This window comes from Alligator sinensis, unplaced genomic scaffold (genome assembly GCF_000455745.1).
Source record: "Alligator sinensis unplaced genomic scaffold, ASM45574v1 scaffold138_1, whole genome shotgun sequence".
NCBI lineage: Eukaryota > Metazoa > Chordata > Crocodylia > Alligatoridae > Alligator > Alligator sinensis.
In genome coordinates, this window is record NW_005841862.1 from 283,915 (window position 1) to 309,226 (window position 25,312).

Here is a 25,312-nt window from a genome sequence, read left to right on the forward strand (position 1 = left end):
TTGGTCTTTCTAAGGTTAGAGATGTGTCTGTTTTGGGCAACATGGGGGATATTTGCTTTTGCTTTGTGTGTTTTTTGCTAACTGTCTTAAGCAGTAAAAACTTTTGACTAACATGCATGTATTGTTGAACCTATGCTACTGCTAACCTATAGTAAGATGAGCTGGAGAGAGTTTTTTGTTTCATTGCTTAAGCACTGTAACATGGGTGCTGCTCAGTGCAGAAATGCACATCTCATAACCCTGTGAAGGCCTAGTTCTTCCTCCTCTGCAGGCTTAACTGCATCTCTTGTCTTACAGTGCATGCCTTGAAACCAGCTGATGTGCGAGTGATAGCAGCCCTTGGGGATTCTTTGACTGTAAGCAGCTTTGTGCTTTTACTGTTGATTTCTTTGGTGGACCAGTATCACATTTGATTGCTCAGGTGGAGCTGAGTTCTTGTGCCTGACACTGAAAGTGTCATTCATGGGAAGGGAACAGAGGTCTAACAGCTTAGAACAGGAGACAAGGTCTCTGGTCTCCTGGATTCTAGTTCCCAAAGTTGCCTTGGATTTTGGCAAATCACTAAAGCGCTTGCTTAAATGGTTTGCTGAACTAGGGGAGTAAGTACCACTGACCTCGGTGAAACTTAAGTGCATGTCTGAAGTGAGCCACATGCTTAAGGCTTGTGCAGAATCTGACTTCTGTGCTTCAGTTTTTCCATGGTTAAAATATAACTGATAATTGGAGGAAAAGAGAAATGGGTAGTGGACAGGTAGGTTGTGGATTGGGCTAGTTATGTGAAATGTTGTTTGCCATTTTTAAGATATTAATGTGCAAAGAAAGAAAACCCTCTGGCTTTACCCTTTTCAGAAAACACTCAAACCTTTACTATGCTTGGTGAACTCCTAACAAGTTCCTTTATCAAGATATAGTTCTCACTGAGGATGGTGTCCTTCCCTTTGAAATGTTAAAAGGAGTTCAATTCCTAAATAATAAAACCATAAGAACATATTGTATGTACATAATGCACAACTTCCTGGTAGGTCTGGTGTGGATTTCTGTATAGAGGCACCCATTGCAACAAATAGATTTGCAATGAATATTTGATTAAAAATATACTGTACTGATTAAAATCAGCTATTCAGCATACAATTATAATAGTTGCCGTTTGATAGTATCTGTGATACTGCTGTTGTTTCCTGTTATGAATACAGTGTTATATTAGTATCTCAGATACCACTGCTTAAGGAACTATGGATATATTCTGTCTTCTTAGAAATACCAGCTGTGTGTTCATATCTGAGGGCAAAACTGGGCCCAGTGCATAGTTAGCGGAATGCTCTGTTGACCTTGTATTTGACAGTACTCACATACAGGCAACTATGCAGTGCTGGGGTTTTATTGGCTTGAGCTGGAGAGGTCTGTATTACTTCAGAGTACTGAAGCTCCAAATGTACGGTTTGTCCAGGGTTGTTTCAATAAAACCTCTGTGCAGTCTGCCAAGCAATTGTATATTTTGTCTACCACATCCAGAATGAATCTTTTAGAGCAGGGATGTGGAACTTACCTTATGCCCTGGGCTGGATCCAGGCTGCAGGGCTCCTTGTGAGCTGGATCCATCTTGGGGCATGAGGAAGCTGTGGTGGTAGTGGTGGCAACAGCTTCTCTCTGACCTGGAGCATGCAGCAACAGCTCCAGCTCCAACCTGAGGCACATGGCAGTGGCTCTAGGTCCCACTGTGTGCCCCATGCTGGACCTGGAGCTGCCCCCCTGCGTGTCGTGTGCCATGGTGGCAGCTCCAGCATAGGGCATGCAGCAGGGGCTAATGGCTGGGGAGGCAAGGCCACAGGAGTGCAGATAGGTGAAGTGGCTGGAGGGCAACTGGGGCTTTATCAACCCTCACTTGCCCTCCTGCTGCTGATCACCATGTCCACTGAGCCTCAAGGTCCCCAGACTCTGTGGCAGGCCCCTCAACCCAGCCATGACTGTAGTTTGGTGGGCTGGATGAATTGGTCCATGGGCCAAATCCAGCCTTCAGTTGAGGTGTTTGACACCCCTATCTTTGAGTTTTAAAAATGGCTTGAGTTTTGAAGCTCTTGCTCATAACCCTCTTCCTGAAAAGCTGGGTGCCAAAGAATCACAAGCTTAAACGGGACAGACTGTTGAGGAAAGACTGCCTAGAAAATAAACAACATCACCAAATTATATATGAATGACCAAATTGTTAATGGTTCAGTGTTACACCTCCTATTTGTGTGTGTGTGTGGGTTTTTTTGGCAAGGCTGGTAATGGAATTGCCTCTGGACCAAACAACCTCTCCGATGTGGATACAGAATATCGGGGGCTGTCCTGGAGGTAAGTCACAAGTAAAGATGGTGAGAAAATGTGTTCCGTTTCTCATGGGAAGACTTTGGTTTTCTTCTCAACTTTCTTTTTTGGTGGTGGTTGGGGAGAGAGGGGGAGTTGATTTCAATCTTCAGTCTGTGACATTCCATTTTGGGTTTGGTAGTTTTTGTGACAGCTTCTGGTTTTGTCACAGTTTTCATGGAAAATATTATCAGCCATGCATTTTTAACCAGCTCTCCCCTCCTTGAAGAAGTTACTTGATACTAGCCAGCTTCCCAGCAGCTTTATTTTTCTGCAGTTCTACAGCTAATTATTTCAACCCATGGTCTCAGCTACAAGACCTCCTCATGAGCCCTTGTGACAGATGTCTCCAGTGGTGACACGTAGGGGGTGCACGTGCACCCCGTGACTGGCCACACTCGCCACTTAGGCGACAGGCATAGGGGGCAGGCGGGACACTGGTGCCCCCCTGCAAGTGCCAGCTGGGGAGTGGAGTACCAAGGTGCTCCCAGAAGCGACCTCAGCCACTTCCAGAAGCAGCTGCAGCCACAGTGATCAGCCATCCCATCTTGCAGTTTTTTACCCCCCCCCCCCCCCCCCCGCAGTCGATGGAATCGGCTGTGGGGGACCCCTCCCTCCCTCAATGAAATGGGCTGAGGGGGCACCAGTTGCCCGTGGATGCCTCTGTTGCCAAAACTTCAGTCAAGCTCCTAAATGAGACCTTTCATTCCTGACCCTTCTACTTGATTGTAAATACGCATAGCTTCCAAGCATCATCCATCCTTCCTACTTTCCAGGCAAAGAGAAAAGAATCTGAGTGGTTTGTCACCAATTGTCTTACTAAGCAGAAGGCAGGGTAGAGATGCAGCTTGTGGACTAACTAAATCAGAAATCCATAAGCTTTCATGAGCCTGAGCTTATTAGAGGTCACTGACTTCGTCTTTGTTTCCCTATCTTATTGCAGTGTTGGAGGGGATGCCTCATTAGGAAGTGTGACAACTCTGCCAAGTAAGTAGGTGTTTTGCTGGCCTGTCTAATCACCAACATGTGAGAGACAGAGAAATGATGCATGACAGTGGTGATTTGGGCAGTGTGTTTACCATGAAGTTTTCCTATGCTTTTAAAAAAATCTTGGGATAATTCACAAGACTTGCCTTTCAAAGAAAGAGTATATATTTTATTTTAATTTAATTTCATACAATCAGTGAAGCTGGGGACAGGCAGGAAAAAAATCACTCCCTTCTTGAAAATGAGCTTGCTGTGACTGCTTTGTAACTTGATTTGTGTTTGCTTTTAGCAAGTAGTCAATAAGTCCCTTTCTGTATCAGACTGTTTACCAAGACTAGATATCTTAGGTGAATATTGCTTAGTATTTTCTCATGTACGCATTAGGAATTGCTAACATTTCCTTTTGATCAAAATGCAGACTAATGGTATTGCCAGCCACTACAAAATTTCAGCCTATTTTTGAGTCACACTTTTTATATTTGGATACTATTACAATAATTAACCCTTTTTAAAAATATATATTAATCAGTTATTGATTTTGTATGAACTGTTTTATAATTGGAACCATATATATAAAGTATAACATTGCTTTCTGTAGCAACACACTTTCTTCTCTCTGAGAGATGCAAGGTGTAAAATCATTTTTTTTTGCCTCGTTTTGAGCATCTGTGCTAAGATAATGAGCGAAGAGGGGCTGGGAATAATTCACTGCTATGCATCTAAGCTCTGACAGAAGTGGCATTTACCACATAATTGGCCCCCTGAAAGTGCTGTACACCTATGCCATGACATATGTATATGGCTGCAGAACACTTTAAAAGTGGCCAATTGCATGAAGAATTAACTTAATCTAATAAGGAATCAGATGAAGGCACTCCAAAGTGGAGCACCTTAGGGAACTTGTGTTTCCTAGAGTCAGTCTGTCAGCGTGATCCAGGGCTGGGCTGATGCAGCCGAGCCCCATCCCTAGCGCAAAGGAAGGGGGAGGAGTGGGGGGAGAGAGCTGCAGGCTGGGATTTGCCCAGCCTGAGCTGGAGGTGGGGTGGATAGATTTTGGGGCCCCCCAACCCCCGCTGCCTCCAGCTCAGGTTGGGCAAACCCCAACCCACAGCTCCCTCCTCCTTCCTTCCTGCAGACAGCACAGGAGCTGGGAGGAGAGGGGTAGGACTGCGGGGGGAGAGGCTACACACAGGCTCCTCCTCTGGATTGGCTCCAAAGTGGAGCTCAGTTTTCTCTCCCCCCACCCAACCCAACAGGTGAACATCTGTTGGGTTGTGGGGCTTGCTTTAACTTATGGCGCTCTATGTGAAGTGCTGTGAGTTAGAGTGGAGACCTGCATGTCTGTCAGTGCCCTGAATGTACAGATCTGCGATCAGTATGTGATGCATACTTATTAGATAAATGCACAGCACTTCGAGCTAAGGGAAACTTGTCACAGCTCCTCCCAGACCAGCCAAGCTGAGATCTCTTCTGGATCTTGTGATGGTCACTTCCAGTTGAGCATGAGAGTTCTCATTCAAGCTTTAGCTGCTGTATTATGAAGGAGGATCACAAACCACGAACCTTACTGTGCTCAACATCTCAACTGTGGCTTTTCTTGAAACCAGTGAGATTGTACAGTGTGTGAATTGGAGCAAGAAATTTTACCCAGTTCTGACTAAGTCTCTACTAACTGGTTAAGCTATTTGTTTGGTGTTTGGCACTACTTGTCACGCACAGAAGTACCCAAAGTAATGCTTCCCCTGAGTGCATGTAGGTGAGTGGAGAATGCCAGTAACCTAGGAGTAGAGGGTGTGTACAGTGCATTGGTCTTCTCCCTTTGGTGGGAAACAGGTACAGTCACTTCTCTTTCATTTTCCTCTTCATTTTTCAGATATCTTTCGTGAGTTCAACGTTAACCTTACGGGTTACTCGACTGGCATTGGGAATGCAAGTGAGCCAAACACCTTTCTCAATCAGGCCATTCCTGGAGCAGAGGCTAAGTATGTTGGGTTTTTCTCCCCAATTAGATTGTAAGGATGTATGCTGACGTGGCTGCTTCAAATGGTTTCTTTTTTGCCCTCTCATGCTGTTATAACTGTGTTAAAAATGAGCAAAACTAGGCCAGTGGAAGCTTAACCTTTGCACCTGGATTGGGCTAACAGGGCTTATGCTCTGTTCAGTCTATAGTTTCAAGCTCCACTTGAATTTTAGAATGAAACCAGGTTATGTTAGTATGTGCCCAAGGAGTGAGGAAGCACAGAGATTGTTTTCCTGTATGTGAGTTACAACTTGGAAGCACAAGGGGCTTTCAGAAAAATAGATCGCATGGGTTACAAAATGAAAGTGTGGGGGGTTTGCACAGATCAGCCAGGAAGGAATGGCTGAATTCTTCCATGAAGGAAGTCTTACACATTTGGAAGTGTTGGGAAGAGTATTTGAAAGAGAAAAATAAAAAAATAATTGGAGACCTGTGATGTCCTATGTAGTATTGTTATTGGCCAGACAAACTTTGTACCAATTTCAGACCTGGGGGGACATGACTGCAACTTTACTAACTGAATGGTGGCAGTAGCTTGCACTGGGTTTGAATATGGTTCTTTAGCTTCAGCCCTGTTTGGGAAAGACAGCTTAACACTGGAAAGACTTAATAGATCAATCCCTTGTGCGGTTCCCAATTGGAAGAGATTCCAGGTGGTTCTTGTCCTAAAAGTACTAGGCTTTTTACTAAAAGATGCTGTCAGTGGGAGTGGCCTGTCTAAATAAAAAAACCCAAACAGCTAGCTACTGAGTTAGTTGGGAGTAGCCACAGTTTGGTCAGGAGTTCTGGTCCATTTGTGCTTGTTGGTGGTTAGAAATGCTATGTTAAGAAAAAGCCCCCTAGTTCAATCTCTCTCTTTCATTTAAAAAATTCCTCTTTATTTCCCCAGCAGCTTCACCTGGCAGCTGAATCTCTGGAAGCCAGGAGAGCTCTTTGCATTCACTGTGGCTGAGCAATGATAGCTAGGGTTTTATCAGAGATTGTTTATTACTCTCCTGCAGGCTTTGACTGGTTTCTGACTCATCCTAGTATTTTCAGTAAATTCCTGGTTTTCCTTGAGATGACTGAACGTCATCTGTTAGCTAGATGCTGTGAAATACTGCTTTCCACCCCACCTCCCCATACTCTCCCTCTCCCAAGAAAGGGAAGCATTCTCATTTTGTAGTAAAGACTGAATTAATTTGTGTTTCCATGGGAAGCAACTCCTCACATGAGCAGCAAAATGCAAGCAGGGGTTAGGGGCACTAAAAATGTCCTACACTGACTCAATCATACAGTGAGCCTAATTTTGGCACATGTATGATAGAATATGTGACTATATTAACTTCCTTCTGTTTGCTTCAGTAAGAATGACCACTAAAACTGTTACCTTAGTCTTATTTAATGTAAAATGCATGACAGATTGACTAGGCACCGCAGTGTTACTGATACGACCCCACCTGAAATTGTCAACCCCACTGTGTCAAAAATTGAGAGACAAAATCTTAAAAATCAAGAGATTTGGAATGTAAATCATGAGATGCTATTTTTGAAGTGTGTGCATGCAGTTCCTGGGGCAAAGGCAGCAGGGCACATAGCCTCAGCCCACAGCAGGCAGCCTGCCTTTGCCTGATGCACAAATCTGTGGGGCATGTGCCCCCATGTCTCCCCCAGCCCTGGGGCCCTATTCACCCCAGCCCCTGCCCCACTCCTTCCCTCACAGTGGGGGCCTCTATCTGCCCCCCACCGCCCCTTCTCCTCCACAGACTTACAAGCTTAGCGCTCTCTAAATGTGACTGAAGAAAAAAATCCCGAGATCAGATCTCTCTATCAGGAGATCATGAGTCAGAGTTAATCTGACTTGGAAAGCGGGAGTCTCATGATTTTTTCATGAGAGTTGGCATTACTGTAGCAAAACTCATTGCTCTTAGATTGCTATTTGGTAGCCCATCTGAACTGAGCTGATGGGTGTCAGCGTAAACCCTATGAGACAATTATCCAGATGACAAAACAGAGGTAGTTAGCCATGGTAGTCCGAAGTCAGGCAGAAGGCCAAGTAAATTATATCATTCTCTAGTTTAGTTAGTCTATTAGGTGCAAATCTGCCTGCCTTTTTCCAGATGACAAAAGCCAAGAGTCTAATTTTGGCTCCATGCTGCAAATATGCAGAGTGGAGAACATGTTGATGTGCACCGCATGTGTTTTGCAGCACCTCAAAAGCCTTTGAGGTGCCACGAAGTGCACATTCCTGGTCATCTGGACATGCCCCATGAGTTTTTTTCCATCTAAGCAGATACTGTGGTAATGTCCCTGAACTCTTTGCTCCCTTCCTCAAGTTCATTTCTGTCACAGGATATTTATAGTCTTATCTGAGGAGATAAACTTATCTCTGTGTGGTTCTTGAATTTCAAGGCACCATGGGGAGGAAGGGACTGTTTCTCTTAGTTCAGATGTTTGGCTCTGTATCAGTATGCTATCAAGAGTTCATTCTTTATGAGACAAAGAAATCCCTCTTCGTTTTACCCAGATGATAAAAAGATAGTCTATAAGTGAAAGCTGAGGCCAACGTTTTCAAAACTGATCTATTTGGCATGTCTCTGTTTTGGTTGCTCAGGTCAAGACTGTGTACCTAGTGGTATTAAATACAGTTATGGGTGCTTACAGTGTTTTCTCAAGCCATTTATGAAATGTTGGGTTTGGGGTTTAAGGACCCGTTGGATATATGGGAGTCGAAATAATTTGTAGTCCTTCAGTTGGCAAAGCTTTTAAGCATGAGCCTCACTGTGAGCACATTTTTAAGGACATGCCTGGTCACCCACAACATATAAATGTGTGCCTACAGTAAATCCTATGCCTAAAGCTATGGACAAATGTAACGTTTTAGGTGCTTTAAATTGATAGCTGCCCCTTAGGAGTCACATCAGCTGTCATAATGCAATTATGTCTGTGTGCTGCTGTGTAACTTTAGCTCTGAATAAAACAAGTCTATAAGTTGTGATGTTTTTTCTACACTTTTACCACTATAGCAGCATATGGAGGTGATAGTTCTGTGGTAACAGCTTATGTTGGTATCATAAAAACTTTAAGAAGAATCAAGGCAAGGATGGGAAAGAGCTGACGTAATGAGTTATGTCTCTCACCCAACTAGCCCATTTTTGAAGAACTTAAATTGAAATCTGCCTTGGAAACAAAAAAAGGAAATGCGTGTAGTCGGTTTTTCTTCAGCTGCAATCTGGTCTGGTCTTTTCAGCCAGGCTGGCTCAGGTTGGATAAATACTTGAAAGGCTCTACAGGAAATCCAGGTTGTTGCAAAAAGGGGCATAGGTGAGATTTAATAGGTAGTTCCTTTCTAAGTCAACATTAAAGTCTATGTGCCTTGCTTGATGGTAGCAGGTGCTAGGTGAATGGAAGTGCCATCTTCCAAAATGAGACAAAAAAAAAAAAATCCTGACCCTTTGATTACAAACAGACATTGCATTTGTCTGGAGAGAAATCATTTTATCCCAGGACAAAGTGGGATTGTTTAGACATCCATATCTGTTGTCCCAGGACAAACCCTAAAAAGTTTCACATGGCCAGTAGCATTAACAGTTTGTCCCAGGCCTTTGGAAAGTGCATCTGAACAGTTGTCCCAGGATTGCATTATTTAATCAATCAAAGATAAGTTGTAGTGCATTTAGCCACTTGCTACACCCTGATTGGAAGGGTGATGTGTGTACACACCAATCCCAGGACATTTCTGTTCGAGGACAAACACACACACACAACTTGTCCTGGGACTAATGCAATGTTTGTTCCAAGGGTAAAAATGGGAGGTGTATAAGCTGCTTGTGGCATTGGTCAAGATTAACCAGGAGCAGATAGGAGAAAAATCTTATATGCTTATAAGAACATTTGCCTCACAAATAAATGCAGAGCAAGGCAATTCTCAAGTGAATATATTTGTGTTAATATTTGGCCTGTTTGCTGATAGGGAGGTGAGGGCAAATTCCTCCTTCAGTGGCTTATTTAGCACAGCACAGGATAGCAAAGCTTTGGTTTCCATACAAACCATAAGCATGTTGGGCTCATTAATGTCAGTAGATGTACTCCATGAAATGATGTCAGTGATTGTTTTTCTAAAAAAGACCCAGAGGGAAATACAATTCAGTCCAAAACTAGAGAGCTGCCTAGAAGGGCAAAACTTTCCATTCAAATTATCTTTTTCAGAGGATGTCAGGGCAGCTGAACAGTGGTGAGCAGTTTAGTCTAAGTAACTTGGAATCCATGGCAAAGATTGTATGGCATTTGCCAGACATACAGAAAGCAAGCCAGTCTGTTTAGTCTCTGTCAGAGTGATCTGATAAGTAGCTTCAGTTTTCATTTGCCTGAAGATCTTTGCAAAAATCTCTTTGCTGTAATTGAGAGTGAAGTGCTAACTCTGAGCAGTAGCCCCAGGAATGTAAGCAGTTTGTTTCAATATTTGCTGGGCACATTTCCTTAGAGTCACGGCAGGTTTGAAAATATTCAGTGTACACAGAGATGTTGATTAAAGGGATTATTTAGAGCCTGAGATTTGAAGCTTCATTGCAGTTTCAATAGATTTATTCCCCAGTTCTAATCATGCTGTTTGCTAACAAGGATTTTGCTGTATCTGACATTCTAAAAACTGTAAGGCTATTCTATGTATTTATTTTTTCCTCTGTTCTAGGAATTATACAGCAAAGGAGGATTAAGGCATGGGACAGATCGGAGATCCTGTCTATGACATTGATTCCCCATGCAAACTTAGATAAGTCACTTGGCTTCCCTGTTAAATGGGGAAGGCTGTGTTGCCATACACCCCAAGAGTGAGAGGTACAATGGCAAAGTGATTAAGGTGTCTCTCTCTCCATGGTTTCAGAGAAATTAGTTCTAGCCTTATTCCAGACTTGTGCTACTGGTGCCCCCAGGGAACATGGCTGTAACTGGACACATGGTCATTCAGGCTGGAGAGTCAAGGGCATGTTGCTGGTCACATTGTTCTCCCATGTGCTGTTCTCTGCAGAACTTGCTAAGCCTTAGCCCTTTGAGTTGCCAAACTCAGGAAGGCCTTTGACTTTGTGAGAGTAGCATGGATTTGAGAAGGTTAGGAGTCATGTAGGTAACTGAATAAACATTCTCTCCATGGATGCTCGTATTCTGCAAGGTAGTATTTCCATTGCTCATGGATTGTCCTCTTCCACAGGAGATTACCAAGCCAAGCAAGAACTCTGGTGAGACTAATGAAAAATGATCCGGTAAGTTGTCTGGGACTTTGTTCCTTTTCATGCTGCAAGATTAAACAACGTCACTTCACATAACAGATGTGCCTTCCAGGACACAGGGTGCACATCAGTCAGGAGTGTAGTCAACTTGAACTTCTCTTTTCTTTGTTATACAGAGAATTAACTTTAATGTCGACTGGAAGATCATCACTGTGTTAATTGGAGCCAATGATCTGTGCAACTATTGCAAAGACCCTGTGAGTAAAGGGATTGATTTTAACACATGTTGCAGTGAGCAGCGGTATGGCTGTTTAAAAAAAAAAAATTGATTTAAAAGGACGACCAGAGTAGAAGTGTATGAGAGAGGCTACCTCTTCTGTCTTTCTGAGAGAGAGAGATTCTCTCTTCTGCAGTCTGGTGACATGTAGGTGCCACAGAAGCCCTATAACTGCCAGCCAGTGAAGATGTACACTGCATTGAGCCACCATTAGAAAACCTATGCAGCTCACCCTGCCATCCCCCACAGGTCCTGGTGCAGGAAGGTTCTTAGAAGCAGGGTTGTAGGCTGCTTCAGACTGGAGGAAAACCTTCAGAAAGCTGCCCTGAGGAGAGCTTGGGGGAAAGGGTTAGAGGCCTCCAATTTTAAACCCAACCCTGAATCTCTTGATTCTTACATACATACACCTCTACTGTGTTCACTACCATGAGCACCTTGAGTTCATCTGCACCCAGTATGCAGCAGAGAGGTAGAATCCTAGTGGTATGATAACTTAACTGCTCTTAAACAGGCCTAGCCAAGCTCCTGTGGGGCTGGCCAGGGCTAGCACGGTTTTGCCTAACAGTGATTTCAACAAGTAGCAGCAGGACAAGGCATGAATGAAATGGGTTTTCAGGCTAACCCATTTAGCACACAGTCACATAGAGTTCCTTCCAAGGTGGCTTATGTAGAGATGAAAAGAGCAGGATCATTCACTGAAAGCAGCTGAGCAGCAAGGTAGAAGGAAGGGGAAGGGAATGAATGCAGCATCTCTTCTTCTGATGCCACTTGTGACCTTCCATTGATGGTAATTCCATTCTCTTCTATGTCTCCTAGAATCACTATTCAGCTGTAAATTTCACTAGGCACATTCAAGAAGCCCTTGACATTTTGCATGCAGAGGTAAGTGGTGTTATTTTGTCAATGCACTGGCCTGTGTTAGGGCATAAATCAGTGGTATGCATTTTTTTCTCCTTCATCAGTTCTGGTTGCAAATGTCTCCTACTGTTGTATAACACATCCTGTTATTTCTTTAATTTCAAACAATGAGGTATGGCCTGGAATGACAGGAACCAATGTAGTCATAGACAGAAAAAGGGAAAAGTCAAGGCAAATGAGATGGGGGAAGGAGCAGGAACAGCAATTGGGAATGCATGGTTAAGTCAGTAACAAGAAATGAATGAACAGCTGGACACTGTCTTTAAATAAATATATTGCTGTCTTATGACCCACTCCTGCTAAACCGTGCTCTGATTTTCTTTTCAGGTTCCCAGAGCCTTTGTGAATCTGGTTGAAGTAATGGACCTCATCCCTTTGAGGCAGATGTTTCAGGATAGCCAAGGACAGTGCCCCACACATCTAGAAGAGTAAGGCAGTTTTGGCCTCCTCTGGCATCCACACTGACTGTTAATGATGATAATGCACAATTTCTTTTCCATAATTCCCCACAGAGGCAACCTGGTATCCACTGACCACATTAGATCCCAGTAGACACCATGTGCAGTGTTCACATTGAACTCTTCTGCCTGATGAGGCTATCTAGTGGTGGCTTTGCTATAGTACAGTAAAGGGATTACAAGAGCAAGTGTCCCAAGTCCTTCATTTATCCCCAAGCAGCTACCTGGTCCTGGGTTATAGTTACAGAAGAAAGATTTGACCCTTGCCAAGTTAGTGCTGGGATTGCTGGGAGTCCCTTTGCGAATATGTGGTTATACATGGTTAAGCACATGATCTTAAACCACAACCCCAATCCTCGTGTACCTAACGATTATCTATACAAGAGCTCCTATACAAGGATTACATATACAAGAGCTCTCAGGAAAACTAATCCAAATTATCTAAAGGTGTGAAATTCATGTGGATTAATTAAACCACATTAATTCTGAAGCAAATTCAAACAAACTGAATAAAAGCCACTTTAATTCAGAATAAGAGAGCTTCCAAGAGGTGGACTGCTGTGTTTTATCTAATCAACCTTAAATACACATCTTTAGTTAGTGGATTTAGCAGTGGATTCCACTGCTTACCTTACTCTAAACAGGAGAACACTCCCAGACTTGACCCAAATCCTACACTAGTAATAGACTTAGATTAGGATTAGGTTTGGCAGGGCTCAGCAGACAAAGCTTCAGGTGAGTGTAGGCAGAGCTCACTGTTATTAGGGTTGGGAGTGCCGGAAGTCATTGGATTAATGTTATGGCTGGAAGGGCTGGTTGGGCAAAGGGATAAAGTTGGGGCAGCTGGGTTAGCAATAGATTTGGAGTGGGCAGGCTTTCTGGTGCAAGTGGAGCTCAGCACGCTTGGCTTAGGACTGGGACAGAGGGTTCATTGGATAGGCTTGGAGTAGGAACAGACAAGGCTTGCCTGGCTAGAGTCAGGGTTAAGGCTGGTGGGGATTGCTGGGTCAGGGTGATGGCTGGGTCAAGTGGGACTCTGAGCTAGGGTTATGGTTGGTGCTGGTAGAGATCATTGGGATAAAGAAAACATTAAAGCTGATGGCACTTGTGAAATAATAGACTTGGAGTAAGGATGGACAGGACTAATTGGGTTTGGCTAGGATTGAGGCATGTTAGCATTATGGCTGGTTTGGGCTGAGCTTGCTGGTTAAATAAGAGTTGGGCCTGGCAGAACCCTCCAGGCCATGGTGACCACTGAGGCGAGTTAGGGCTAGTATTGATGTGGACAGAGATCACTTAGCTAAGGTTAGGATTAGGATGAGCAGGACTCCCTATCTAAGAATAAAGTTTGGGCTGTTATGCTTCCCCAGGCTATGGTTATAGGGCTATGGGAGCTGTTATGTTTTGCTATTTGAGGCATAGTGTGTGGCTGTGACTGGGCCTGGGAAAGGCAGACTTCACCCAGCCTGGTTACAGATGGGTATAGTAGTGTGCTCGAGAACCTTTGGGAGCCTTCTTAGTCAAGCTTAGCTGTGAAGGTAGAGCTGATAGGACCAATAGGTTAGGGTTAGGCTCACAGATGGTTTGATTCTCTGGGTGTGAGTTAAGGCAAGGACTGGTAGAGCACTCAAAGCCAGGGTGAGGGTTGGGACAGATGAGGCCTGCCAGACAGGATTATTTTAGAGACAAGCAAGGACTGCTAGATCAGGATTCAACTAACTGGAGCCTTACAGTTGGGGCTGGGCCTGAGGGGGCTCACTGGACTGGTTAGATTCAACTCCATCAATCTAAGGTTGAGATTTGTAGGGTGCAGGGATTAAGGGTTAGGGTAAAAAATGAGACTTAGGTTTCCTGTTGTACAGTTAGGATAAGCAGGAGTTGGGTGATCCAGTCCAGAGATGCATCAGTGGAAATTCTGCCTCTGGGGTTATCCTGGGGGCTGCTAGGCCTCCCCAGGCCAGGTTTATAGTGTGGTCGGATTTTCTAGGTTAGGAGTAGGGTAATGGAATATTAGGTTCCTCAGGCTCTAGTTAGGGAAACAGACAGCTGTGTCTCTGGGCTCAGATGGGGCCAGCAGAGCAGTCCATTCTTGGGCTGGGGTAACAGACAGGTATGAGCTCCAGGCAGTGGTTAGTGTAGCAAATTTGGGCTTCTGTTACTGCTCTGACTTCATCCTGTAGCTCCAAGAGGGCTAAATGTTAAAAGGCCTAATCATTAGGCTCTGATTTCTAGATTCTCCTAAGGCTTAAGTGGGACTGAGGTGATCCACCGTCTCTGCACTGACCCTTTGCATAGAGGCAAATTCCATCTTGTGACAACGCATTCAGTCTTGTTGGGTATGAGGGTATATTTTGTTGTCAGTTACCTGTGGCCTAGTAAATTTCAAAGCATACCTCCTTGAAATGCAACATGTGTGCAGTACAACTCAACAGTCTTTTAGGTGACTGAGTCATGGGACATAACTTGACAGAGAGTAGTGCATGTTGCCTTGATATGCTTCAAGAAGTAGCCAAGCCGATAAGAGATTTTGACCCATCCATAAGGCAAAGGACAGATAATAAAATTGATACTTAAGATTGTGAAAGAAGGCAGGGGCCTTCAGGCATTCTCACAGATAGGGAATAATAGGTGATTGCCTCCACAGTCTTCTATCTGATCCCTCATATATCTCCCACCTCTTTAACCTCTTCTTCAGCAATCTGTGTGGCTGTGTTCTCCCAGTGAAGGAAGGCTCACAGCAACTGGTGATGGTGACAGAAGCTACAAGAGCCTACAAGGTATCTTTATTGGAATCAGTGCATTCACTTTGCCTATTGCTGAGGTAGGGGATTGGGTTATCCAGTGATATGTCAGTTTTTATTATACTCCATAACTCACGGTATCCTATATCTCCCTCTCCCTCTTCCTTTCCCCCTCCCTAAAAAGAGTCCATTTCTATTGCTCCAGACGCAACTGTTTTGGGTCACATTGCTATTTTGAATATCAAAATTGCTCCAGACATGACTGCTTTGAGTCTCATTGTTATTTTGAATATCAAAACCAGGAGCAAGCCCTCAGAGAACTCCCTCAGAATCAGTTTGCCCCATTACACTCTAACCTTATTAGCCGCTCAGGCAAAAAAGAGGCTTTGCAGTTTTCTTCTGATACCATCACTCCCTGACTTTCTCAGCTTAAGGAAGGAAGGACCCATCTGCTCTTGATACACATGTACCCTGAAATACTAATTAAGGATGACCAAAAGTTTCAATGGTTGATGATGGTCCTTTTCCTCACTTGTAGGAAAGTGTTCAGGTGTTAACAGAGTCTGGCAAGTATGATACCCATGAGAATTTCACTGTGGTGGTGCAGCCTTTCTTTCGAAATACCAAGATTCCTCTTCTTCAGGTATGGTCTGAGGTCACTCTCTACATGGGGTGGGTGAGTGCATGGCATATAATCCATCTAGGATAATAGAAAGTAAAGCATCAGTGTCTGCTATGCACTCTTGAAATCATATTGTTCCTGAATACGGATATTGGTGATTTTGGTATATTATTAACGGTCCTTGTATGATTTTCAGTGGCCAATGGTTTAATGGTCAATACTTTAGTCTGACCCAAAATCCTAGTTACAGACTTTGAAGAAGATCAGAAATGGATCCCAATTCAGCAGTAGGCCCCCACCCCTCTAAGCAGCCATCCCAAACCTCTGGATCAAAACATATTCAAACTTTGAGGAAGTTCAGCTCTGGATTGAAAGCTGTTGGCCTTGGTTCATGTATAATCCAGCCTTTCCTAACCAGTCCTAAATATCCCACAAGCAAACCTAGCTTTTAAAACTTTCAAACCTAAATTGCTTCAGGTACTGCTCTGAAAGTACAGTTCTGCTCTGAAAACTGACTATCATATCTGTTAATTTTAGTGACGAAAACATTCTTTCTGTTCTTTTTTTAACCTGTTAGTCTTGCAGTCCTAATGCAGCTACAAGAGCAGGAACTAGATTCTGCTCCTTCATCTGCATCACTAATGGATTTATTAGTGATGCACTTCCAACAGCTATCATCTATGTAAGCACATTGAAGTGTGCAATGTGATTTGCAGATCCAGTACTGCTGGTGATAATTCATTAAGAAGGAGAGTGCGGAGTTTGATTCTCTGAGATTTGCATCTCTGAGTGAAAGTCCTGGACACAAAAACCATGGAATTCAGTGATCCCATTTTTAGTTCCTCCTTGGTGTAGATCTGCTTGTTACACATCATAATTTTATTTAGGAGTTGGCTTGTTATAGTACTTGGTTAGCTTGCTGAGTAGTACCTCATTTCTTCCCCCTAGACAACCAACCGGCCTTGTGTGTGGAAGGGCAAATAATATACAGCCTCGGTCCTAAAGTTATCAAAGTACACTAACAAAACATTAAGGATTCTCTTGCCCTCAAATGTCCTTCATGCTCTCACCCTTAGGATGGACGTCCAGATCTCTCCTACTTTGCACCTGACTGCTTCCATCTGAATCAGAAATCCCACTCTCAGCTCTCCCGGGTACTCTGGAACACCATGGTAGGATGGCATACATTTGTACACAATTTAAAATGTTCATCAGCCAGCATGGCTCAAAACACCTTTGCAACCATTTTCTTTGTGTAACATTTGTTAAAATGGGGCAGTGGTGTTTACTCCTGACTGGCTCAGAACTATGCAAGCAATCACTTGTAACCAACAAGCTGAATCATACAGATCTCTAGCTGAATTGTGGCAAAAATACTTCCATTCAAAAGAAAAAACTGCAGTGCCTTAGTTAAAATGTGCATGGTCCATCAGGGGAATGTGCTTTCAAAGTGATAAGCCTCTCCAGTGCTTACTAAATTTATGTTTATAGTTACAAACAAATTACTTCCCCGCAGACAGTCTCAGGTAACAAGTTGAAGAGCCACTTGTCTGGGTATCCTTGTATTTGGGAGACTAGGCAGCTCGGGCCACAGCTGGTGGGACCAAGAAAGTTTCACTACCAGTCAGTGTTGATGAAAGTCAGTTATTGACTAGGTGGTGAAATAGGAGTTTGGAGATTGAGTCCCAGTGGTGTAACACATCAGCAATAGGCTTGTCTACACAGGGACACTCATAAAAATTAATCTAAATTAACTAAAGAGGTATATTTAAGGTAGATTACATGAAACACATTAGTTCACCTCTTGGAAGCTCTCTTATTCTGAATTAAAGTGGCTTTTATATTCAGTTTATTTGGATTCACTTCAGAATTAATGTGGTTTAATTAATCCACTTGAATTTCACACCTTTAGTTAATTTGGATTAGTTTTCCTTAGAGCTCTTGTATAGGTAATTCCTTTGTTAGACATACCATTTTTCCAATGAGGCAGAAAAATTCAAGTCCTCATTAACAGCCTCTCAACCTTTTTTTGGAAAAGGAAGAAGTTTAAACCCTGATATTTTGGCCAATTTCCTTTACAGCTACTTCTGCCATCCTAAATCTTGCAGTTTGAACTAAATGTAGTATGTGTCTTCAGTTCCCATTTGAAACTGCTGTCTATTGTCATTCTGCTCAGTTACACAGTCATCAAGTCATCTATCTGAGAAATGGTTACATTTCAACTGCAAACAAATCAAGATCTATAGGCACAGGCAGTTTATCACCACTTGGTAAAGCATCTTTGGGTTCTTGGAATTAAAACTGCACTAGAAATATGAAGTGAGAGAACACAAGTATAAAATAAATTGATTGAAGCTTTTTTTTCCTCCCCACAAGCTTCAGCCTATAGGAGAGAAAATGGAATCCATTGACTTTACAGCTAATATTGCCCTGAGCTGTCCAACTGCAGTAAGTACAGCACCATTGTAGAAGCAGGGTGTTGGGGTAGCCCAGCTTTTGCTCTTTCCTTGTAAAGGACTGACTCTTCCTAAAACAAGTCTGTTAAAATTCTGCTTCTCTGTTAAACTGTGTGTGAACAGTCTCTCATCAGAATTACTTCAGTGCTTCTGGGCCTTACGCTACCAAACAAAAACGAAATAACAGTGTGATTAACGTGTGTATTTTAACATATTTGCTCAGGCTTTTAGAAGTACTTTGACACCTGAAGAAATAAATAGATGTCTAGTGGCATTTGTCATAGGGTTCAGAACGGATTTTCCCAGTAAAATTGATAGGTGTTAGACAACTGGGCACTTCTAAAAAACCCACTAGGCAACTGTCTGTATCTTTAAGCATCAAATACCTTAAAAAATGTGGCCTCTAGTGACTGCTTTTAAAGAGTGGGTATATATGCCATATAATTCATTTTATTTCCCCCCCTCCACTGGATCTATGGAGCTTTATGTAGCCTTCAGCCTCCAACACGTGCATTTCCTTATACCACCACAACAGTTGTTTCACTGTTTGTAACCTCTAACTTCTATTTGTTGGTGAGCCACGGCTGTATGAGTTGCTATATGTCAGTGAGGGAGGTCCTACTTTTTCTACCTTGTTCCTGCACAAAAATTATCCATCTCTAAATTTCTAATGTGCCCAGCATCATGGTCTGTGTGCATCCCCTGCCTTCGTGATATGCATTTGAGCATTCAGCTACCAGATAATGTTAACACCTCTGTGAAAAGATTACAAGTGCAACTCATGGTTTGGAACGTCAGATGAACAGCCACAGCAGATCAGACTATCAGTCCATCTGGTCCTGTATTCCAGGCCTTGACATGACCAATAAGCGGTGCCTCAGAAGAAGTTGACTGAATGCAATGAGAGGACAAGGAGGAAGATTCTTTCTGTACCTGTAGAATGAGGAGCTTATCCTGCATCATAAGAGCTAATTACTTCTGCAATTTGGCATGTATTGCTACAAATACTTGTGGTCAAAACTTATCCATTCCTTTTTTTAAACCAGCTCTGTGGTGTTTTTGTCTTGATAGTCTTCTAAAGCAATGGGTTCCACAGACTTACTGGGCTACTTGAGATGTTCCATGTTTACCTGGTATTAATGTTACTGGTCCAACTGCTCTATTATCATGCAACATAGTAAAAATGAACACTGGATTAGTTATCCCTGTATCTTTTTCATAATCTCAGATTCAAAACTCCTCAGAAACTACCTGTCCTTCACAGGACAAGCTCATAAAGTTTCAGGGTAGTTCTTGGAAGTCAGGCATCCAGAACACGGAAATGTTATCACAGATGGTTCTGATTGGCACTTCTCTTGGTGATCTCAGCAGAGAGACTAAGGACTCAGCAGCCTGTGGAGACCTGAGCTCCAGTCTCATCCTGGAAGATGGTCTCCTTGCGTCAGAATTGATCCATGTGAATGAGGGAAAGCTTGCACTATTGCAGTCTATTCTGGACCCTATTCTATAGATATGCAGGATTTTGGTCACTTGGACTGTCAATCAGCACCTTTCCCTGGTTCTCCAGTTCACTTAAATTACTACTTCTTCAGCCTGCCCATTAATGGATTCTCTTAAAAATATTCCTGTTCAGACCAAACATGATTTGTACTTATACTACTTTCCCTGCACATACCCTGGCTAGAAGACATTACTTTTGGAGGAGGGATGTGAAATGTTTGGTACTCACTGGGCACATCTACATGTTCGTTAATGCACCTTGGATACTGCACATGTAGTTTAATACTTGCTTAATAAAGTACTAACTAGATGTGCAGTAACTAGAGTTACTGCTCAGTAGCACCAGTGCACAGTTTTTTGTGATGCTTACTGTGCATTATAGCACTGCACAGTAAGCTATTAGCACAATTTTTAACCACCACACTACTGCACAGTGGTATTAAGCTACTGTGCAGTAAGCGTCTCATGTAGACATGTCCACTGTAAGGAATGTATACTCATTACTTCCAGAAATGAGGTTAGAACATGGCAAGTCTGAAGCACTTTGAAGAAGTCCTAGTAGATGCTTACAGCAGCTCTTTTCTTACTTAGAAAGCTCTGATTTGAAGGCTTTCAGCTAAGTACCTAAGTAAAATGGAAGACTGTTTCTAGGGAATTCCATCTGTTGTTTAGTGTATCTGTTATTACATAAAATGTCTTCAGTTTCAGATGTCCACGCGCTCCATCTGTTCTGTCCCTTTGTTTCTCTAACTTGACACAATTCCAAACATACCATGCATGTGTGCATGTAATTTTTGAAGTAGGCTGTAGGGACCCTAAAGTCCAAAGCAAACAGTTTATAAGCGCAATGGACCAATTCAAAGACAAACAAATATCTCCAATTAATGCCTGAAGAGGGTACAAGGGGATTTTTAATCAAATTATACACATGCTTTCTGATTTAAACAGTTTGGAATAACTCTGCTTTGCTTTGCAGTAGGAAGTTCTCTTTAACCTGCTGCATTTAGGCCTGGGTTCATGTGCTGTTCTCATTAGGGAGCAGCAAGCATCTTGATAGGATCTCTGATTTGCATGATCTGGGTGTCCCCATGTGTCCATGTTATATGCGGTTGGAGCTAAGGACAAAGATCACCACTGTGTTTGTACAGTGCTTGTGGGAAAAGGCTGTCATGGTTGCCAGGGCTCAAACTTTCACTCCTCACTACTGAGGCAGGCAGAACCATCTAGACTTCCCATCTCTTACAGCAACAGGGCTCTTCAAAGCATCATGGATCCAAAAACCCCTAAATATATTTTGGACAGGGCTGGGGAGGGGAAAAATTCTAACCCAGATCTGAATTTCTCATTGGTTCTTCTCTTTGCAATGTCTAAACCAAAACCCTATATTTGAATGCTGAGAATGGGGGTGGCTTCAACGTCCAGATCCACGTTTTATGGCTTAAGCCATTTCTACTTGCATTATCTTTCAGTGTCATAAATCCTGACATCACTTGGCCTTTTGCTTTGCCATTTGTTTGTGGCCTGGTCTTACATTTCTCTCTCTCTCTTCATTCATCAGCATAAGCCCTTCCTGGGAACATACAGGAACAAAAACTCCAGTAATGGGTCAATTCAGGTAACTGCTGTATTGCTTGCTGTATATTATATATGTACATAAGACACAACATTGCTCCTCTCTAGTGGGCACATTTTCACATCACTGTGAATTTACAGACAAGGAAGCTTACTCTGAGCCTTTGAATCCACAGCTACATTTCCCTTCCGTGACCAGGCATTTCAATTTTTCATTTTAAAATGGTTCTTACAAACAGTTGTATCAGTTAGTGCAGAGTGGGAACACTTCACTGAAACATTAACACTAAGTCACAGGAGATACCTCACTACGTTAGATGATCTAAATGTGCCAAGTACTGGGGAGAGAAACCAATTACCACTGGCCCCAAAATGCAAGTCTAAGGCAGGTTTATAGCCTCTCAAACCACTAGAGGCAACATTTCCATGTACTTTAGCAACTCTAGCCAACAGAAGTGGGAATACTGTCAGAAAGTATGCTGAATATTGTAACTTGCCTTGTGTTCCAGATGAAGTACCAATAGCTCTTAAAGGAAGGCTTTCACTTTGTTAGATTAGAGGAGATAAAAACAACTTTTGGAGAATTGATTCAGGCAGAGAAGGAACCCAAATAAAGGAGGTGATAACCATCTCTTGCTAAGCATCTTGAAGGGTACACCAGCTTCCTAGTGTCATGCAATTCAGCTGATATGAGCACAGTTGGGGAAAGGTGATCACCTAAAGCCATGTTCTGATTGGCTAGTGGAGTCCTTTTAATGAAGTCCTTGCTTGTTGACCTGTGCTCTGTGGTGCACATTTGAGGACCTCATTTCCACATGCAATAGTGAAAATCCCTCCATTCCTTGTAGGTTGCAAAGGGTGGCAGGGGCTATTTCGTAGAACTGTTTCAGGTGGGAATTGAAAGGGAAATAGCCATTCACCTTCCTTGACTGTTGCTCCTAAGTATGATTTTACTGTGGAGTGCCAAATAGGTAGTTGGGTTGTTAGTTTCCTTGCTCATGATGCTTACATTTTTAAAGATTGTTGACCAGATCCAGTGGCCTGGGGAAAAAATAAGAGATGGTAGAAGCAGAGGAAAGAGTAGAAACTGCCTTTTCTCCTTTCACTCCAGAAAATGAATGTAGCTGCCCTTTCTCATAATAGCTTCTAATCAGACTGTAACACTGCAGGTGTTATGTTAAATATACGGGCAGCTACAAGGGGCTTGATTTTTCTGCTAATCAGGTGAGGACCTCATAATCTCATGGATTAATGTGGTCTTTGTATAGTCAAAGTGTGGAAACCCCTGATCTTATAGAAATTGCCAGCTAAAACAATTTCCTGCCTCACTGCCTTTTCAGCAGATCTGGTTGCTGTCCCAGGGAGGTGGTGCAGGTAGCATAGGACTGTAACTTGGCTATTCCCAGGCTTGCCTCCTGACTGTTGCTAAACAGACACACTTTGCAACTGACAGTTATCTTATCTGCAAAATAAGGATAACACCTATTGGTAGGTCTTGCAGGTGTGGTAAGGTTTGATGGTTAGACCTGACTGGAGGATGACAGTTCTGTTTCACAGTACCTTTCAAGGTGTCAAAATTTGATTTCATTTCACAGTGCAATGAAAATGCCCCGCTCCGAATGGTTTCATGGAGCAGTAGGTCACTGGCCTGGGATATAGGGGAACCAAGGGCAAGTCTATGCTCTAGCTGATCTGGAGCAGAATTTTTCATCTGAAGAAATGCTCAGGCAGGCAGAGGAGGCTCTCAAACCTGAGTTTCCCATATCTCAGGCTCAATGTGGCAATGGCATCAGGGAGGCGGGGGCGGGGCTGGATGATTTGGCTCTGCTGGCGGGATCTGGCATACAGACTGAATGATTGCCACCCCAGACCTAGATGAAATTGCACCAATGATATTCTGACCCACTTAACTGCTTGATGTTAGACAGTATTTCAAAGTGACTTACTGAGCTTAGGCAACTAATAATTAGAACTTATTTTTCTTTGGCTTTTGTTTTGTTGGTACAGTTAGCTCAGCATATTCCTGTGCACGCTTATATCTTCTAACCACAAAGTGACTTCTTGTTGTTTTATCATTTAAGAATTGGGGCAGTGACCTGCTGTGTCCCGAACAGACAGTATCTAAAAGTGTCCCAACATCAGGTGAGAGAGCACTTAGTTTCATTACTTACACTAAACCACCTAGGAAAAGGTTTCAGTTTTGCTTGCAAAAACAAAAAACTCCATTACTGCAAATGATCACTAGAAAGAAAACTACCATATTAGGCATAGAATATTTAGCAGCACGTTGTACCTTGCAATACCTGGCATGTTCAGCAAACATAATATTCAGGAACATATGGGGAGCATAGCAGCAGCATGACAGCTGGAGTCTACTCAGGTTGATTAGAAACCCAGCAGATTTGATCTACCTGGACAAGCCTGCTATGCGCTGCAGTACAGTAGGTACATTGTGTATGGACTTAGCACAAATACTTTATAGATGAGCAGTGAGTGAAAATATAGATCTACAGCCAAAACAGAACGAGTGTATCAACTTTTAAATCTAATCAACTTCAGTCTTTTTGTGACATGTGAAAGGCTGCTTTAATCTTTATTTACTTCCCTGTTATTCAACCAAATGATTTGGAACAAGCTGGGCACAGACACAAATTGCTAGTGTTTATTCCTTATTCTAGTTTAATGCCTGATTTTGCGTAGAACTTTGCATCTAATTCAGTAAATAATATTTGTTGACTGCACTGGAAGCAAGAGCAGGACCTTAATCAATGATAAGACTCTTCAGTAATCGTGATTAACCCTGCTTGTTTTCCTCACTCCTGTCTAGTTCATGAACTACGGCCAGTTGACATCAAAGTCATAGCAGCACTGGGAGATTCCCTGACAGTGAGTATCAATATATCCAAGGGCCTAACACAGAAAGGACTGATCTGGTGTCTCTCTGAATGTTTTTAGTGTTGTATGCCATCAGAATCAAAGCAAACTGCTGTAATTCAGAAGAACCAAATTCATCCCATTGTGTCCCTTTGCAGAACAAATGTTTTGAATGAATTTGGCAACTGTGAAGCCAAGTAATGGACTGCTGAGACTGACATTAGAAATGGGACCTTGTGTTGTAAAGGGTGGAATAGAATTAGTCAAACTTTTTTGGATAATTTTGAAATTTGTTTCCAAGTGTTAACATTTTGTTCTTGAGTTTTGATTTCAATGGACATGCCTTCTGTGGCTCAAACTCTCCAAAATGTTTCACTTATTAGAAGAATGAAAGTAAAGAAGAAAACAGATTTTAAAGGAGGTAGGCTTTAGAGAACTGAGAAATGAAACAACAAGGGATCCTGTAGGTCAGGACTGAGGTTCTGACAAAGTTACAATGCTACAAGAGTGATGCATCAATCCTAAATTATTCTGAATCGGAACAAAAGCACATTTTGAAATATCAGAAATGTCTCATGGAACAAATTCCAAGGTTTGACCACCTCTAGGGTTGAGTATTTGTCTGTGGAAACTGAGGAGACTGAGTATCTCAAATGGACAGGCTTACAGTACAGGAAAGGGGTGTATGTGTTTTCAGTGTCCTGATGGCTCTGTCCATCTATCTCCATCTAGACCTGCAGTAATCCTGGCTCCTGCCCTGCTGAGCCTGGAGCTTACCTCAAAGTACCTCATCCATGACCTGCAGCATTCTGCCAAGCTGTGCTGAGGGCCCCATGAAAGCTACATGCTTGCATTTTCCCAGGATATTTTCATTTTTTCCTTTGTCCTCTTGATATGTGAAACATTTTCTGAGACATCTATCCCCAAGGACCACTGTCTCTGACGTTTGACATACCATAACAATAAGATAGCTTTGTCATACCAGGTCATAGGCAGCCAGGTCTGAAGGTCATCCAGGGTCAGAAGAAACCACTAAGATCTGTGTCAGACAGGCTGAGGCCCTGGGTTCAAGGCCACAGACTGAAAAGCCTAAGTGTGACCTCTTTGCTTCTCCCTCTTTTGATAACAGTCATGCTTTCACCTCTAGCTTCCTTTACCTCCAGGGTCAAATGTTGTTTTTGTTAAGAGTTGCTGATGAAACTAGTGCTGGTGTAAGGAGTCAGCCAGGAAGCTGGGGAAAATGAAGTCTTCTGTTTATACCCAAAACAAGGATAGCCAACAGTCTGATTGTGCTACCCTACCAATAATGTGTCATTCCCAATATAGACAAGCCACCA

The 25,312-nt window shown here is 42.8% G+C and overlaps 1 protein-coding gene across 1 annotated transcript in view; it reads left to right on the forward strand.

Moving 5' to 3' along the window:
* Positions 1 to 25,312, forward strand: part of PLB1 (phospholipase B1) — a 113,446-nt gene that overhangs the window by 63,336 nt on the left and 24,798 nt on the right. Inside the window, exons 26-40 of the mRNA XM_025215868.1 lie at positions 298 to 356; positions 2,261 to 2,334; positions 3,290 to 3,333; positions 5,207 to 5,315; positions 10,539 to 10,590; positions 10,734 to 10,814; positions 11,651 to 11,716; positions 12,080 to 12,180; positions 14,906 to 14,987; positions 15,490 to 15,594; positions 16,650 to 16,745; positions 17,950 to 18,021; positions 21,088 to 21,144; positions 23,183 to 23,243; positions 23,929 to 23,987. Coding sequence (XP_025071653.1) covers positions 298 to 356; positions 2,261 to 2,334; positions 3,290 to 3,333; positions 5,207 to 5,315; positions 10,539 to 10,590; positions 10,734 to 10,814; positions 11,651 to 11,716; positions 12,080 to 12,180; positions 14,906 to 14,987; positions 15,490 to 15,594; positions 16,650 to 16,745; positions 17,950 to 18,021; positions 21,088 to 21,144; positions 23,183 to 23,243; positions 23,929 to 23,987 — 1,118 coding nt within the window. The remainder of the gene's footprint in view (positions 1 to 297; positions 357 to 2,260; positions 2,335 to 3,289; positions 3,334 to 5,206; positions 5,316 to 10,538; positions 10,591 to 10,733; positions 10,815 to 11,650; positions 11,717 to 12,079; positions 12,181 to 14,905; positions 14,988 to 15,489; positions 15,595 to 16,649; positions 16,746 to 17,949; positions 18,022 to 21,087; positions 21,145 to 23,182; positions 23,244 to 23,928; positions 23,988 to 25,312) is intronic.